Source organism: Schistocerca nitens, chromosome 6, assembly GCF_023898315.1.
Source record: "Schistocerca nitens isolate TAMUIC-IGC-003100 chromosome 6, iqSchNite1.1, whole genome shotgun sequence".
NCBI lineage: Eukaryota > Metazoa > Arthropoda > Insecta > Orthoptera > Acrididae > Schistocerca > Schistocerca nitens.
The window spans coordinates 316,052,335-316,071,110 of record NC_064619.1 but is presented as its reverse complement, the minus strand read 5'-3'; the positions used below and the strand labels follow the sequence as shown (position 1 = coordinate 316,071,110).

Sequence of the window (18,776 nt, the reverse complement as noted above, 5' to 3'; positions counted from 1 at the left end):
TCAAAAGCTTTCTCTAAGTCTACAAATGCTAGAAACGTAGGTTTGCCTTTCCTTAATCTTTCTTCTAAGATAAGTCGTAGGGTCAGTATTGCCTCACGTGTTCCAACATTTCTACGGAATCCAAACTGATCTCCCTCGAGGTCAGCTTCTATCAGTTTTTCCATTCGTCTGTAAAGAATTCGCGTAGTATTTTGCAGCTGTGACTTATTAAACTGATAGTTCGGTAATTTTCACATCTGTCAACACCTGCTTTCTTTGGGATTGGAATTATTATATTCTTCTTGAAGTCTGAGGGTATTTCGCCTGTTTCATACATCTTGCTCCCCAGATGGTAGAGTTTTGTCAGGACTGGCTCTCCCAAGGCCGCCAGTAGTTCCAATGGAATGTTGTCTACTCCGGGGGCCTTGTTTCAATTCAGGTCTTTCAGTGCTCTGTCAAACTCTTCACGCAGTATCGTATCTCCCATTTCATCTTCATCTACATCCTCTTCCATTTCCATAATATTGTCCTCAAGTACATCGCCCTTGTATAGACCCTCTATATACTCCTTCCACCTTTCTGCTTTCCCTTCTTTGCTTAGAACTGGGTTTCCATCTGAGCTCTTGATGTTCATACAAGTGGTTCTCTTATCTCCAAAGGTCTCTTTAATTTTCCTGTAGGCAGTATCTATCTTACCCCTAGTGAGATAAGCCTCTACATCCTTACATTTGTCCTCTAGCCATCCCTGCTTACCCATTTTGCACTTCCTGTCGATCTCATTTTTGAGACATTTGTATTCCTTTTTGCCTGCTTCATTTACTGCATTTTTATATTTTCTCCTTTCATCAATTAAATTCAGTATATCTTCTGTTGCCCAAGGATTTCTACTAGCCCTCATCTTTTTACCTACTATGTCCTCTGCTGCCTTCACTACTTCATCTCTCAAAGCTACCCTTTCTTCTTCTACTGTATTTCTTTCCCCCATTCCTGTGAATTGTTCCCTTATGCTCTCCCTGAAACTCTGTATAACCTCTGGTTCTTTCAGTTTATCCAGGTCCCATCTCCTTAAATTCCCACCTTTTTGCAATTTCTTCAGTTTTAATCTACAGTTCATAACCAACATATTGTGGTCAGAGTCCACATCTGCCCCTGGAAATGTCCTGCAATTTAAAACCTGGTTCCTAAATCTCTGTCTTACCATTATGTAATCTATCTGATACCTTCTAGTACCTCCAAGATTTTTCCATGTATACAACCTTCTTTTATGATTCTTGAACCAAGTGTTAGCTATGATTAAGTTATGCTCTGTGCAAAATTCTATCAGGCGGCTTCCTATTTCATTTCTTAGCCCCAATCCATATTCACCTACTACGTTTCCTTCTCTCCCTTTTCCTACTACCTAATTCCAGTCACCCATGACTATTAAATTTTCGTCTCCCTTCACTATCTGAATAATTTCTTTTATTTCATCATACATTTCTTCAATTTCATCGTCATCTGCAGAGCTAGTTGGCATATAAACTTGTACTACTGTAGTAGGTGTGGACTTCATGTCTATCTTGGCCACAATAATGCGTTCACTATGCTGTTTGTTGTAGCTTACCCGCACTCATTTTTTTTATTCATTATTAAACCTACTCCTGCATTACCCCTATTTGATTTTGTATTTATAACCCTGTATTCACTTGACCAAATGTCAGGTTCTTCCTGCCACCAAAAGTCACTAATTCCCACTATATCTAACTTTAAACCTATCCATTTCCTTTTTTAAATTTTCTAACCTACCTTCCCGATTAAAGGATCTGACATTCCACACTCCGATCCGTAGAACGCCACCTTTCTCCTGATAACTGCGTCCTCTTGAGTAGTCCCCGCCCGGAGATCCGAATGGGAGACTATTTTACCTCCGGAATATTTTACCCAAGAGGACGCCATCATCATTTAATCATACAGTAAAGCTGCATGTCCTCGGGAAAAGTTACGGCCGTAGTTTCCCCTTGCTTTCAGCCGTTCGCAGTACCAGCACAGCAAGGTTGATTTGGTTAGTGTTACAAGGCCAGATCAGTCACTCATCCAGACTGCTGCCCCTGCAACTACTGAAAAGGCTGCTGCCCCTCTTCAGGAACCACACGTTTGTCTGGCCTCTCAACAGATACCCCTCCTTTGTGGTTGCACCTACGGTACGGCTATCTGTATGCTGAGGCACGCAAACCTCCCCACCAACGGCAAGGTCCATGGTTCTTGGGGAGGTGCAAATGGATACTTTACCTAAATCTTTGTGAATTTAACTGCACTTATTGAATGATCTTTTTTCATACACCACAGAATCCTCAGTAAACCATCTAAGATAGCTGCATCTACCCAGACACTCCACAGACCACCGTAGAGTGTGTGGCGCACGGTACCCTGTACCACTACTTGTCATTTCCTTTCCTATTCCGCTCACAAACACAGTGACGGAAATATGACTGTCCATACGCCTCTGTGTAAGCCCTAATGTCCTGTATCTTATCTTCATGGTCCTTACGTGCAATGTATGTTGGCGGCAGAAGGATCATTCGGCAGTCAGATTCAAATGCTAGTTATCTAAGTTTTCTCAATGGCATTTCTCAAAAAGAATGTTGTCTTCAATCCAGGGATTCTTGTTTCAGTTCCTAAAGCATCTCTGCAACAAATGTTGTTAGAACTTACTGGTAACAAATCGAGCAGCCCACCTCTGAATTGCTTCTATGTCTTCCTTCAATCCGACCTGGTACAGATGCCAAACAACCTAGCAGTACTTAAGAATAGGTTGCACCGGTGTCCTATACGTGGTGCCCTTTACATGTGAACCACTGTTTTCTAAAATTCTCCCAATAAATGTAAGTCTACCATTCACCTTCCCTATCACAGTTCTCACTTACTCATTCCTTATCTTCATATTGCTTTTCAGCGTTACGCCTAGATATTTAAACGACTTGACTGTCTCTAGCAGGACACTAGCAACAGTGTATTCGAACATTTCAGATCTGATCTTCCTACCCATCCACATTAACTTACATTTTTCCACATTCAAGGCTAGCTGCCATTTGTCATGCCAATTGTAAAGTTTGTTTAAGTCATCTTGTATTTTCTTACAATCACTCAGCTTCGACACCTTACCATACACCATGGCATCATCAGCAAACAACCACAGATTTCTGCCCACCCTGTCGGCCAAATCATTTATAAGTGTGGAGAACAACAGTGGCCCTATCACACTTCCCTGGGACACTCCTGATGATGTCCTTGTCTGTGATGATTACTCGCCATGAAGGCAGCATACTGGGTTCTATTATTTACGAAGTCTTTGAGCCATTCACATATCTGAACTTATTCCATATGCTTGTACTTTCATTAACAGCCTGCAATGGGGCACCATGTGAAAGGCTTTCCAGAAATCTAGAAATATGGAATCTGTCCACTGCCCTCCACTCATAGTTCGCAGTGTATCAAGTGAAAAAAGGGAAAGCTGAGTTCCGCACGAGCGATGCTTTCTAAAACAATGCTGATTCATGGACATAAGCTTCTCAGTCGCAAGAAAGTTGTTGATATTCAAACTGAGAATATGTTCAAGGATTCTGCAGCAAACAGAAGTTACAGATATTGGTCTATAATTTTATGGGTCCATTCTTTTACCCTTCTTATATACTGGAGTCAACCGCGCCTTCTTTTCCAGTCTCTTAGGATTTTGTATGCTTATATATGCTAAGAGCAACAGAGATCCTTTCACATTTCCTTTATCATCTCAATTTTGGCATCATTTTTGATGAATACTTTATGTCCAAGACAACAAGCTGGTTTCTTCCAGTCAAGAATCAGTCCGAGCAATCGCACATATTGGAACATATAACAAATCAGGACAGGCATTCTAGCAACATGAAATAACAACACACTTTGCACAACATGTAATCTTGGAACTATTTATAACATCTTCCGTGAGGAGAGGAAGTCAGCTCACACAGGGTGGTGCAAAAGGGAGGTGAGGGGGGGATGGGGGTGGAGGGGGTGCATGAGCATTCGGAATAATATTACGTAGAACTTCACATACCTGAAGCAAATCCTTGATAAGCCATATCAAAAAATGGAAATAGCTTCTTCTGTTTCACAACATTCGCTATTTCTTTCCACTGTTCAGGTTTTGGGTCTACACCAGTGGGATTGTGAGCACACGCATGGAACAGAATTATAGATTTTTCTGGAATTTTCTGGAAATGAAATATGGCATACCATAACTCAATTATGGACATAATGTGACACATTTAGAGCAATCCTACACTCTTAAATATCTTCCTCTAATATAGCAAACATTAAGTAACACATTTTAAGAAAATTATGTCACATGAATAGGATATTTTGCTCATGCCCAATTAAAATAAATTACGAAAATGATGTTAAATGAAGAGAAAATTTTACTCACTGCTATGTCCTGCAAAGCACCTTGGAAATCAAATCCACAAGTTTTTGGATCATAATAACGGTACTGCTTTACATTAAGGCCAGCATGCTTAAAAATTGGTGTATGGTTACCCCATGATGGGGTTGGCAGATACACTTCTTTGTTGCCTGGGAAGAACTTTTCAAGAAATGCTGCACCAATACGTAAGGATCCAGTTCCAGAAATTCCCTGCAAGGTAGCATTCTGGAAGGAAGGAAAAAAAAAATGTATTTATGGATGATACACATTTATCTTACTTTCATTACAGCTAAATGTTCCACAAAACACTATGAAAGTTCTAGAAACAGTTACCTTTTGCTAGCGTGTGACAAACTTACAGCAAACAAACTGGAATGTATAACAAGTGCTATTACAAATTACACATGCCAAATTTACATCAAAATTTGCTGATACAGTCAAGAGATGACATCTCATGCATAACTGCATAACATGAACATTGCGAAGTATTTTCACATTAAAAAAATGAAGTCCGTCTCATGATTGACATTGTCAGTCTGGGGGTGATCTGCAATGTACGATTAATTGAAGAAAACTTCACAAGCCAGTATCACTAAAAAAGCATTTTACTGAATGACCGGTTTGGCAGAACTATGCTGTCATAATTGGATCTTATACACACTACATTTTTTTAGAACATATTGTCCATCAGCATTCCATGTTGCTTCACATTACATATGCACTTCCCACTACCATGTAGAAAACCACCCACTGGCACGCTTATATTTGACATGCCAATGTGCAATGATGTTCATGGATGTGGAAAGTGCATATGCAATGTGAAGCGGCTTTGAACACTGGTGGACAATATGTTGTAAAAATTTTAATGCATATGATCCAACAATGGAAGCTAGTTCCATAAGAAATGGTCATCCAGTAAAATGCTTTTCTAGTGATCTTGGTTTGTGAAGATTTCTTCAGTTAACACACACATACTATACACAGTTAGGCAGAAAAAAGAAATACATTAGCATCTGCACTGTGTGTACATGTTCCACTGTGTGATATCTTACAGAAAATTTGCAAAATTGATACAAACATTTAAAATTTGTCAAAATTGTGCAGGCTGATACATACAAATTTTAGAGCCAGTTTAATTTCAAAGCTTTTAGCCAAGAAACAGTTGTCTCCAACAGAAACATATCCCAAGTGAAAGACAAATTACTACCATGTTTTTTTTAATTTAATTTTTATTCTGCTGTCATCAGTTTTTTGGCTGGTTTAATGCAGCATGCCATGACTTCCTCTCCTGTGGTAACTTCATTCCAGACTAGCTCATGCACCCAGTGTCCTAAATGATTCGTTGGATTTCTTCCAATATCTGCCTTCCCTTGTTTTACCCTCTAAGGCTCCGATCTAGTACTATTGGAAGTTATTCCTCATGTCTTAACAAGTCTTACCATCCCTCCCCCTTTTCTAGTCAGTGTTTTTGGTACGTTTTTTCTCCTTGCAGATTCAGTAGGAACATTTTGTAATTCATCAGTGCACCTAATTTTCAACATCCTTCTACAGCAATACCTATCAAATGCTGATTTTCTTCTTCGTCAATTTTCCCCACAGTCCACAATTCACTTCCACAACCTATAGTGCTCCAAATGTACATTCCCAGAAAGTTCTTCCTCAAAATTTAAGCTGATTTTTTAAACTTGCATGATTCTTCTGGCCTGGTATACCTTATTCATCTGTGGTGGTCTGCTTTTTATGTTCTTCTTGCTTCACATGTCTTATGTTAGTTCCGTAACTTCCTTGTCACCAATTTAGACATATTTATTGCTGATCTCATTTCTGTTAATGCTCATTACTTTCATCTTTCTTCAGTTCACTCTCAATCAAAATTCTGTACTCATTACACTTTTCATTCCACTCAACAAGTTATGCAATTCTTCCTTACTTTAAGTGATGATAGCAATGTCATCAGCAGATCTTAACATTGACATGCTTTCACCCTGAATTTTAACCTCATTCCTGAAGGTTCCTTTATTTCCATCACTACTTCGGTAACATACAGATTGAACAGCAGGGGTAGAAGCCAATATCTGATTAACAACCTTTTTAAGTCAAGCACTTTGTTGTTGTTCTTCATTTTCTTGTTTGCGTAATATCTTTTTATTTTTTATTTTTTCTCACAATATGAATGTTTTCTTTTCCTCATTAGTAATAAGAAACTGGTACATTGCTGCAGAAGACAGCAAAGATACGAATTTAAAATAATCTTTATAACAAAAGAAATTTCAAGAGAATATTCAATTTTTTTTACGACGTTTGTTTCAATCTTGCTTGAGAGTACTTACGTTTTAGATCTCACACAAGGACATGTAATTTTTACTGCTGTGTCAACAATGAGTATTTTAAATACTATGTGTGATAAAAATGCAAAAGGAAAAAATTACTTATTACGAGTTATAATAGACGCAAGAATATTTTTTTATTTCTATGCATGACTTTTGCCTAGAGTGAGTGTGTAAAATAATCAGAACAATTGAGCACAAGTTGCTGCAAAACATGGCTGTGTGACTTCAGTATTGGTAAGTTGCATTGTATTTTTCTTGCATTGTGAGGAAGACCATTCCTGGTGCCAAATTTAGTTTCAACAAGAATTCATGCTTCAATTCCAGTACTGCAAGTAGTATTTCTCATTACATAAATTTCATGCTGATTCATACTCTGAGTTAGCTGTTGGGCTGCCTCCTAGCATGGTTATTCCAAAATCTACCAAGAGCTAACATGTTCTCTTTTTTTATGCATATCATATTAAGCACCTTTCTCTACAACTTACACCTATTTTCAACATCTTACACAAACACTTTTTCTAGTTCCATAATTCATATTAATATATCTTTATTTTTCCCAAGTCTTATATCATCCACTATGAAACCAACATCAGAAATGCCAATTGCTATCTTTGGGATGGTGTGGATGGTATTTTCCCAAAACAAGGATGGTTTGTCTTCAGTCTCATGAATTATACACACCAACTTTAACAGTTGTTTGGTTGCCAATGAAGATTTGCATAATAACTACATGGTAAAGTACTCTTCTATTTGTCTGCTATAATTTTCCAAAATCTCATTTTGACACCACACACTGTTTTGGAAATATGAGGAATGTTGTCGATATGGATATTTCACTCTGGCTTTATTGCTGGCACAGTGCAATTGCAAATCAATGTGTTACATCAGATCAATGCTCTTCAGATTGGAGATAGGTACCTCCATCCAGGTCTAAAGAAAAATTCTATATGTTAGCTAAATTTGATAACAGCAACCTATTATGCAATACGCACCAATCACAAAATAATAGCGACCCCTATATTTCATTGCAAACTTTTTTGAATTTTGCACAGTGTCTTACTTCCATGTAAATATCCCAACAACTATGATCATTAACAAAATGGTGGTCACATCATGAGCCTGACAAAGCTGTAACTACTGCAAAAAATGATATTTTTTACTGAGTATTTTTTATAAAATCATCTGAGAAAGATTGCAGGGAGTGCACCTCGATTGTGTCATTGCCAACCAGCCAAAAGGTGTCTGCCTCCCCTTCCAAACAAACAAATTAACTCTCCCAGCATTTTGGATGAAAACTGATCACTACACATCGGTCATCGTATCCTGTTCAGACGTATCGTATGTCCTAACCAGGCATGGCTGACACTTCTGCCAGCATCTCTCCCTGTTTCTCAGTTGCCCAGAAACTCACCTGTAAGGAACACAAGAGAGCTTTGTGAACTTTGAAAAGTAGGAAAGGGGTACTGGCAGAAGTGAAGCTGTGAGGGCAGGTCATAAGTTGTGTCCAGATAATTCAGTCTGTCAGAGCACTGAACACAAAAAAGACGAGGTTCTGGGTTCGAGTCCCATTCGGGAACACAATTAGAATCCGAAACAAAATTTCAAGATCAGACTAACTGATACCTCAACAGTGAATCATATGTCGCAATCTTTCATGTATTCTAGAAAAATAATGAATTTGTGATACCTCAAATGCATATTTACCTAAAAACTGCAAAGTAACTCCTTAAATAACTAAATGCCAACAGCTTAAATTGTATCTTTTGTTACTGTTTTCCCTTCAGCAGATTTGTTCTTATTCTAACCAGGTCACAAGCATGACACTTCTACCAAACTCAACCCTTGAGACAAACAACATATTAAATCTCTTCTAAATGTGCTTTGCATTAATTGCAAATCAGATAATCTATTGTACTAGACGACGTAGTTCCTCTGGTTCATAAATAGCATTTTTTATGCAAGTAAAAATGCAACAAGCAACTAAAATCATTCTAAAACATGTTTTCTCCGTATGACCATCGGACAATTCTGAAGCAGTCACACATTGTTGACAAAAAATTAATTTATTACTGCAAAAATAAAGAATTTCATGTTTCAAAGTACATTGTTTCCTAAATCAAAGATATGCACTGTTAATATAATCATTTGCAAATAAAAATTAATGCTACACTAACATAAAAGCATGGAGAATTAATTAATTACTCACCAAACCATTTTTTACTATTTCACTATCATCTCCCAGTGCCAAGAGTATGGATAGCTTACAATATTCTGGATTTCCAGCAATTGGTGCATATTCTTTGTCCATATTCTTTGCTCTTATTTTGTCTTCTGCCTGTCAAAAAGATAACAGCCTCCATCAACTTTACGAATTACACTGCATCACACACAACAATATATCCATAAATTTTATTTCTGTTCATGAAATGCAAATGCTGCCACTAGTCAAGTTATGTAACTATCTCTCTTTTGGATTATATATAACCAAGGCAATTACCTCTCTAACACTGGGTAGAACAAATGGTTTCCCATTATCATCTCTGTAAGCACCAACACCTAGGTTAATTTTCTTTGGGTTGGTATCTCTCTTATAAGCCTCTGTTACTCCTAGAATAGCATCTGGTGGTCCCATCTCAACATGAGACCACCATGAACTGAAATTCAAAATTAACAATCATAATAAAGAAGTGAACATCTAGAGCACTAAACAAATGTAGCAAGAGAAATATTCAAAGGCAATATTAAGAAAAACTGAAATAGAAGACAACAGAAAGATGTACTCACTAGTCTGTAAAATCATCTGAAACTTCCTTTGAATGGATTAATATTCACAGCCATAAAACACTGAATTCTAGATAACAAGATATAGGAACAGGTGTATCAAGGCAGTCTGGTGACATTGCCACTCTCAAGACTTAATATGACAAGCAACGCTTCTCAGACTTACGGACGCAGCCCTTTATAAGAATTATTATTATTATTATTTCTTTCCTTTCTCAGACCTTAGGTCTGGTTCGAAATGAAAGTGACACGGACCTTGATCAAGCGTGACTTCCTTTTAACTGTACAGTATATGTTACATTGCGTTTAGGAACTTTCGGGTAATTGAACATGTATCAATAATTACGATTTCTGTAGTTGTATATATGTGTTTGGATGTAGCTGTATTGCATTGATGTACTGGTGGATATTGTGTGGTATGACTCCTGTAGTTGATAGTATAATTGGTATAATGTCAACTTTATCCTGATGCCACATGTCCTTGACTTCCTCAGCCAGTTGGATGTATTTTTCAATTTTTTCTCCTGTTTTCTTTCGTATATTTGTTGTATTGGGTATGGATATTTCGATTAGTTGTGTTAATTTCTTCTTTTTATTGGTGAGTATGTCGTCAGGTTTGTTATGTGGCGTTGTTTTATCTGTTATAATGGTTCTGTTCCAGTATAATTTGTATTCATCATTCTCGTGTACATTTTGTGGTGCATACTTGTATGTAGGAACGTGTTGTTTTATAAGTTTATGTTGTAAGGCAAGCTGTTGATGAATTATTTTTGCAACATTGTCATGTCTTCTGGAGTATTCTGTATTTGCTAGTATTGTACATCCGCTTGTGATGCGATCTACTGTTTCTATTTGTTGTTTGCAAAGTCTGCATTTATCTGTTGTGGTATTGGGATCTTTAATAATATGCTTGGTGTAATATCAGGGTGTTTATTGTTTGATCCTGTATTGCAATCATGAATCCTTCCGTCTCACTGTATATATTGCCTTTTCTTAGCCATGTGTTGGATGCGTCTTTATCGATGTGTGGCTGTGTTAGATGATACGGGTGCTTGCCATGTAGTGTTTTCTTTTTCCAATTTACTTTCTTCGTATCTGTTGATGTTATGTGATCTAAACGGTTGTAGAAGTGGTTATGAAATTGCAGTGGTGTAGCCGATGTATTTATATGAGTGATTGCTTTGTGTATTTTGCTGATTTCTGCTCGTTCTATAAAGAATTTTCTTAAATTGTCTACCTGTCCATAATGTAGGTTTTTTATGTCGATAAATCCCCTTCCTCCTTCCTTTCTGCTTAATGTGAATCTTTCTGTTGCTGAATGTATGTGATGTATTCTATATTTGTGGCACTGCGATCGTGTAAGTGTATTGAGTGCTTCTAGGTCTGTGTCACTCCATTTCACTACTCCAAATGAGTAGGTCAATATTGGTATGGCATAAGTATTTATAGCTTTTGTCTTGTTTCTTGCTGTCAATTCTGTTTTCAGTATTTTTGTTAGTCTTTGTCTATATTTTTCTTTTAGTTCTTCTTTAATATTTGTATTATCTATTCCTATTTTTTGTCTGTATCCTAGATATTTATAGGCATCCGTTTTTTCCATCGCTTCTATGCAGTCACTGTGGTTATCCAATATGTAATCTTCTTGTTTAGTATGTTTTCCCTTGACTATGCTATTTTTCTTACATTTGTCTGTTCCAAAAGCCATATTTATATCATTGCTGAATACTTCTGTTATCTTTAGTAATTGGTTGAGTTGTTGATTTGTTGCTGCGAGTAGTTTTAGATCATCCATGCATAGCAGATGTGTGATTTTGTGTGGGTATGTTCCAGTGATATTGTATCCATAATTTGTATTATTTAGCATGTTGGATAGTGGGTTCAGAGCAAGGCAGAACCAGAAAGGACTTAATGAATCTCCTTGGTATATTCCACGCTTAATCTGTATTGGCTGTGATGTGATATTATTTGAATTTGTTTGGATATTAAGTGTGGTTTTCCAATTTTTCATTACTATGTTTAGGAACTGAATCAATTTAGGATCTACTTTGTATATTTCCAATATTTGTAGTAACCATGAGTGGGGTACACTATCAAAAGCTTTTCAGTAATCAATGTTATGCATAGTGTGACCTTTGTTTAGTTTTAGCTTGATATGTCACCTCTGCATCTGTTAGCAGTTGCTCTTTACAGCCTCATGCTCCTTTGTAACAGCCCTTTTGTTCTGTGTTGTATGTGTCGATAATTTCTGTGTAATGACTGAAGTTAATATTTTGTATATTGTTGGTAGGCATGTTATGGGGTGATATTTAGCTGGGTTTGGTGTGTCTGCTTGATCTTTAGGTTTCAGATAAGTTATTCCATGTGTAAGTGTATCAGGGAATGTGTATGGGTCCGCAATGTAACTGTTAAATAATTTAGTTAGATGTGAATGTGTTGAGGTGAATTTCTTTAGCCAGAAATTTGCTATTTTATCTTTTCCAGGGGCTTTCCAATTGTGAGTAGAATTAATTGCTTGGGTGACTTCATGTTGCAAAATTATCACTTCAGGCATTTGTGGTATCATCTTTTATGTGTCTGCTTCTGCTTGTATCCACCGTGCATGCCTGTTATGTTGTACTGGGTTTGACCATATGTTGCTCCAGAAGTGTTCCATGTATGTTATGTTTGGTGGATTGTCTATTTTAATGTGTGTGTTATCTAATGTCTGGTAAAATTTCTTTTGGTTTGTGTTGAATGTTGTTTCCTTCTATTTTCACTTTTTGTATCTTCTAATTCATTTGGCCAATGCTTGTAATTTATGCTTCTTTTCATCTAATTGCTCTATCGCTTCTTATTGTGAGATTTTACCTAACCTTTTTCGTTTTTTTCTGACATTTCATTTCTTATGAATTGTGTTAGCTGTCCGATGTCCTTTCTCAGTTTTTCTATTCGGATCTGTAGCCTGCGTTGCCATGCTGGTTTTGTGGGTTTCTTCTGTGTGTTGGTTGGTTCTGATCTCTTCCTAGTGTGTATATTTAGTGTAGCGAGTGCTCCTACATAAACCAGTAGTTGTAACTCTTCCATAGCTGTATTTTCATTTATTTTGTTGTGTATGATTGTGTTGATAGTTTTTATTGTTGTTTCGACTTGTGGGTTACTTGGCAGTCTATGCAAGAATGGTCTAATGTCTGTATTTGTGTCTTTGTATTCTATATATGTCAGCTGAAATTTTTCTTCTATATCTAACATGTGTGTCACTTCGTATTCTATTTGTGCTTGTTCTGGTGGCTGTCTTAAGATTTCGTTTTCCTCTGACTGTTTAATTGATGTGTGTTGTTCTTTGTTTGCTCTGGGATGTTTGAGTCCATTACTGTATTTTCTTCTTCTGATTGCACATTATTTTGTTCCAGTATTTGTTGTACTTGTTGTTTGATGTTTTCTAATTCTGACTGGGGTATCCTGTTATTTTTTATTATTACACGGATCTGATCAGCTAGTCGTCGTTCTGTTAAAAATTTTAATTCTGGGTATCCGGCAATAAATGTCATGTATACTTGTGATCTGTATCCAGTTGTGTTGGTTCCTAAGTTTGATGCTTGGTAATAACAGAACTTGAGGTGTCGGTTAACTTCATCTGATCATCTCATCCTCTGTCTGTTTTCCTTCTAGAGTGGTTGCAGGAAGCATATCCTGCGAAACACCTCTATTTGGATTTACGTCATTTTCCGTGTGGCTAGCAGTGTCGTTACCATTGTGGACGGGTATAAGGTTCAAACGTCATCCCCGGCCATGACAGTGCTTGTCCGAGGCTTCATTAGTTCTGTCCTGAACCAACTAATCACACTAAAAGGGGGGTTAGCCCTATTAGTGGTTTGTTCTTTTCGTCGCCTTTTATGACTGGCAGAACATACCGGAGGCCTATTCTTTATTATTGTTCTGGAAGAATGGAGGGATTAAATCCCACTCTTATCACGTAATTATTTCTGTCACCTGCATTACGTCTAAAGTTCCTAACCTAGAAATAAAATGCAACCAATTAAACTTTTTCAGAAGTCCAGGATATCCCTCAAAGAGACATAGAACTGAGTGACTGATGTCATTTTACACATACCCTTTAAAGTTTCCTCATTTTCCCCTCATCATGGTGGGCTTAATCATGCTCAAAACACAAAAACAACAAGCACTGATTGTTGGACTAATAGGGTTGAGGGACTAAACAGAGATAATCAGTCCCTCAATCCTTCGTGTATCAAGACATATCCTGATGAACCCAATTGCAGCAGAGAATCAAAAAGAAAGAGAGACAGAAGCAAACAGAAGTGAGAGGGCTAAAAGGGTGAAAGTGATAGAGTTGCCCTGCACAGAAAGCAGCTGTACGTCCCCGGGATACAACATGAAATGGGAGACATTCTCTGCATCTGACCGGTGCTTCCACACTATTACTGCAAGAAACTAGCAATATGAACAAGTCGTTAAAATATCAGGACAAAACAACAATGACAGTTGTGAAAGAAAAGAGAATTTAGACAGTGGGAAGGGCAGGAGCCAGGTCAGACCATCAAGCAAGGGCAGCCATGGGCCCACTGGGTCGGCATAGGCGATGACACACCCCTCCAATCCCTCAAGCAGCCAGTGAGGCTAATGTGCCCTGCTTTACAGAGAGCAGAAACCACTTTCATAAGTAAAACATAAAAACCAGATCAATCACTTTGGCATCATCCGCTAGCACCAGAAGTAGCATGCCAGCAAGTTTAACATTTTGTTGTAAGGTGGGCAAATTGGGTTAGTCCAGTAGGATGTGGGCCACCGTCAGACAGTGAGGTGAATCTTGCACTGGAGAATGTTGGCATGGGTCAGCAAAGTGCAGCCAATGTGAAGCCAACAGAACAATATACTTCCTGACAGAAGAATGAAGAGAATACTGCCAAAATAGTCATGGACCTTTTCATGATTCGCAGTTTATTTGGAAAAACCAGGGCACACCAACCCATGGGGCCTTGTCTCCAATAACTGACAGTACAGTCAACTGAAGGTCCTGTTCCATTACCCACATTTCAAAGGTCGGCATCCTGGTAGGCAACTTTGCCAACCGGTCAGCATGTTCATTCCCTAGGATCCCAATGCAACCTGAGGTCCATACGATGATGACTGAACATCCAGCTTGGTAGAGATCACAAAGGCGACCCTGGATAGTCACAACCAAATGGGGTTGAGGGTAGCACTGGTCAACAGCCTTAAGACTATTCACTGCTGATTAAGACTGTCTCACCATTGTAGAAATGAATGTGGCAATTGTTGCCAATTCTGCAGCCATTCAGCAATGATCATAATGCACTGAACACAACATGAGTGTAGGCAAAACCAGTTTGTCCTCAACTATTGACCCGCCAGTGTATACCATTTCTAAGCCCAGAAACACGTCAAGGACAGCTAGGATCAGGCGGTAAACAACCATGACATCAACAGCCTTTCTGTACAAAGCATAGATCAAGACAGACTGATGATGGGGTACACACCAGTAGGGCAAATGTGATTGCTTCCTACAAAGAGGCAAAGTGCAGGTAGTTTGAGTTCAGAGGAGAGACACTGTATGTGAAATGCAATCCAGAGTCCAGCCTTGGGCCTCTGTTGAGGTGGGTGGATCTTCCTACCAGGAAAAAGGACATGGTAGTGCACATGCTCAAGGGAGCAGTGAATGTGCATTGCATATTAGTTGATGCCTGATCTGTAGAGGAGGGACCGCAGCCTTCACAAATAGGCTATTCACAGGGCTGGTCTGAAAGGCACCTGTCACAAGTCTGACCCCACAGTGGTGCATGAGAAACAGCATCCACAATGCTGAAGGCAATGCCAAGCCATATGCCAGACTCCCATAATGAAGACAGGACATGATCAGAGCTTTGAAGAACTGCAAGAGTTTAGAGCGTTACGTACCACAGATTGTGCTACTGAGGCAGTGAAGAGTATTAACCCTAGCATTACCAAAGTAATTTTTGTTATAAGTAATACCAGTGGGGGCCCATAAAGAAAGTGGCAATTTAATTTGTCATAGTGTGCACATTAATTTACCTCTGGTATCACTGAGAACACTTAGAACTGTGTAGACATTATTTCTGTATACTGGATAATAAAAAATTAAGTTATAATAGGAACAGAATCGACAAATCTAAAATTCACTTTGTATAATTTTTCCAGTAACATTCATAATTGTGTTCTCTTACAAAAAACAACTAATTTCAGTCCACTTCATGAAGCAAACAGAATTTACTGTCTTGTTCCGAAACACATTTTTCACACAACACTGTCTTCTTGCTGTGTTTTCCACAGACAAGTTTGAGGCACTAAGAGTGGTAACAGTTGATTTTCCCAATTTTTTGTAGTTGATCTTTATAGATGCAGCTTCTTGGTAGCATAGATGGCACAATCTGTGTGTTCATGGCTCTGCTGTTGGTGGTGAAGATTCCATAATGCAGCTAAGCTTCCATTGTGTGATGCTTTCCACTACCATTATTACTGGCTTCTGAAGCCTGTACAAAATTCAGGCCCGTCTATCTACACAGGGCCTTTTAGTACAACTGTCTAAGTTATTGTAAAAAACTCTTATGCAATTTAACTGATTCTTTTTGCATTTTGGAAAGGTGAGAAGGAAGACTGAATATGTGTTTATTGCTGCTATATCAATGAAGGTGCAGACATCACCTTGTTTCTCTCTTCATGCTGTAATGACCTGCCACCTAGAGTCATCTGCATCTCCCTTTGCAGAATTATAAAAAGTTTTACATTAGTCTTTGTTTTGAGTCTTTACTAATCATCCTCTTCTTAGTGATAACTGAAAAGCATCAACAGCAGTCACTTTGATTTCTCACAGACTAGAGTTTTTTTTGTTTGGTTTTAGGGCGCAAAACTGCTATGGTCATTAGCGCCCAGCCCGTAACTTAGGAAACAGTAAAAAAACCGAAATTGAAAACAAGCAGCAATGGGAACAAAGTCATAAAATTGGAGAAACTAAAAGCAGAAGGAAGGCTTAAAAATCCACTACAGAAAGGGGTTTGTTATCCCCAAAAAAAGCTTCAAATGACTGACGTCAGTTCACTGTCACTAATAAACTGGAGAACGTGGTCGGCTGAGCGCGTGTCATCGGCTAAAATCGACGATAGATCAGGCGATAGCTGTAGACGGGCGCGTAACGGATTAAAATAGGGGCATTCAATTAAAAGGTGTCTTACCGTCCACAGCTGAGAGCAGTGGGGACAGATTGGGGGAGGATCGCCGCTTAAAAGATGTCGATGGCTAAAAAGACAGTGCCCTATCCGGAGTCTAGTTAAAATTACCTCCTCCCGACGACGCGTTCGGGAGGAAGAGGTCCAAGCGCAAGGAAGGGCTTTCACTTCCCGCAATTTATTATGGGGAAGTGTGGACCAATGCGCATGCCATAAATGAGTAACTTTGCGACATAAACCGCTCCGTAGATCGGTGAAGGGAAGCGACTGAATAGCTGGCCGAGGAAGAGAGACTGCAGCCTTGGCCGCTATATCGGCCGCCTCTTTCCCACAGATACCAGCGTGTCCCGGGAGCCAGAGGAACGCCACCGAGACGCCCCCCAGGTGGAGCAAGCGCAGACAGTCCTGAATCCGGTGGACCAGAGGGTGCACAGGGTAAAGAGCTTGGAGACTGAGGAGAGAGCTGAGAGAATCCGAGCAGATAACGTACTGTATCCGCTGATGGCGGCGGATGTAGTGGACAGCCTGGAGAACAGCGTAAAGCTCCGCAGTCTACACCGAACACTGGTCGGGAAGCCGAAATTCATTTGGGGTGTCGCCAACAATATAGGCACTCCCTACACCTAACGATGTTTTCGAGCCGTCGGTGTAAATAAATGTGGCGTCCGTCATTTGTGCACGTAGAGCAGCAAATGCCCGACGATAAGCAAGTGTAGGGGTACCATCCTTGGGAAATCGACAAAGGTCACGGAGCAGGCAGATCCGGGGACGGAGCCAAGGCGGTGCTGTACCCCAAGTCGTCAAGAAGGTTTTAGGAAAGCGGAAGGAAAGAGAATGGAGCAGTTGACGGAAGCGGACTCCCGGGGGTAGTAGGGAGGAGGAGCGGCCTGCATACCCTACATCAAATAAGGCGTCGAAAAAAAGGGCATGGGCTGGATTAGCAGGCATGGAAGACAGATGGCTAGCATAACGACTCAGAAGGACTGCTCGCCGATTGGACAACGGAGGTTCAGAACCTCAGCATAAAGGCTCTCCACAGGGCTAGTGTAAAAAGCTCCAGACACTAAACGTAATCCACGGTGGTGGATAGAGTCGAGACGCCGAAGAATAGACGGCCGAGCAGAGGAGTAGACTATGCTTCCATAATCCAATTTCGAGCGCACTAAGGCGCGATAGAGGCGGAGAAGGACCACTCGGTCCGCTCCCCAGGAGGTACCATTCAGGACACGGAGGGTGTTAAGCGATCGCAGACAGCGAGCCGAAAGATAGGAAACGTGGGAGGACCAGCACAGTTTTCTGTCAAACATAAGACCCAAGAATTTAGCGACGTCTGAAAACGGAAGGTTGACAGGTCCTAGATGTAAGGAGGGCGGAAGAAACTCCTTACGTCGCCAAAAATTAACACAAACGGTCTTACTGGGAGAGAAACGGAAGCCGGTTTCGATGCTCCAAGAGTGGAGGCGATCGAGACATCCTTGAAGACGTCGTTCAAGAAGGCTGGTCCGTTGAGAGCTGTAGTAGATCGCAAAATCATCCACAAAGAGGGAGCCCGAGACATCGGGAAGGAGACAATCCATAATTGGATTTATAGCGATGGCAAACAGTACAACACTCAGCACGGAGCCCTGGGGTACCCCGTTTTCTTGGGAGAAAGTGCGGGAGAGAGTAGTGTTCACCCGCACCCTAAATGTGCGCTCTGCCATAAATTCGCGAAGAAAAAGGGGCAGCCGGCCTCGAAAGCCCCATGAGAACAGTGTGCGGAGGATGCCTGTCCTCCAACAGGTATCGTATGCTCTCTCCAGATCAAAAAATATTGCTACCGTTTGGCGTTTCCGGAGAAAATTGTTCATGATATAAGTGGAGAGAGCAACAAGATGGTCAACTGCAGAACGATGCTTTCGGAATCCGCATTGGGCAGGTGTTAAAAGACTGCGGGATTCCAGCCACCACGCTAAACGGTAATTCACCATACGCTCCAAAACCTTACAGACACTACTCGTGAGAGAAATGGGGCGATAGCTAGAGGGGAGATGTTTGTCCTTTCCAGGTTTC

The 18,776-nt window shown here is 39.8% G+C and overlaps 1 protein-coding gene across 2 annotated transcripts in view; it reads right to left on the bottom strand.

Moving 5' to 3' along the window:
* LOC126262449 (aspartate aminotransferase, mitochondrial) overlaps positions 1-18,776 on the bottom strand; it is a 79,188-nt gene that overhangs the window by 28,530 nt on the left and 31,882 nt on the right. For both annotated transcript variants that reach the window (XR_007546732.1, XM_049959102.1), the window contains exons 2-5: positions 9,242-9,398; positions 8,951-9,079; positions 4,418-4,639; positions 4,049-4,205 (exon numbers count right to left, since the gene is read on the bottom strand). Coding sequence is in view for 1 of the 2 variants with exons in the window: in XM_049959102.1 (XP_049815059.1) it covers positions 4,049-4,205; positions 4,418-4,639; positions 8,951-9,079; positions 9,242-9,398 (665 nt within the window). In the remaining variant the exon portion in view is untranslated. The remainder of the gene's footprint in view (positions 1-4,048; positions 4,206-4,417; positions 4,640-8,950; positions 9,080-9,241; positions 9,399-18,776) is intronic.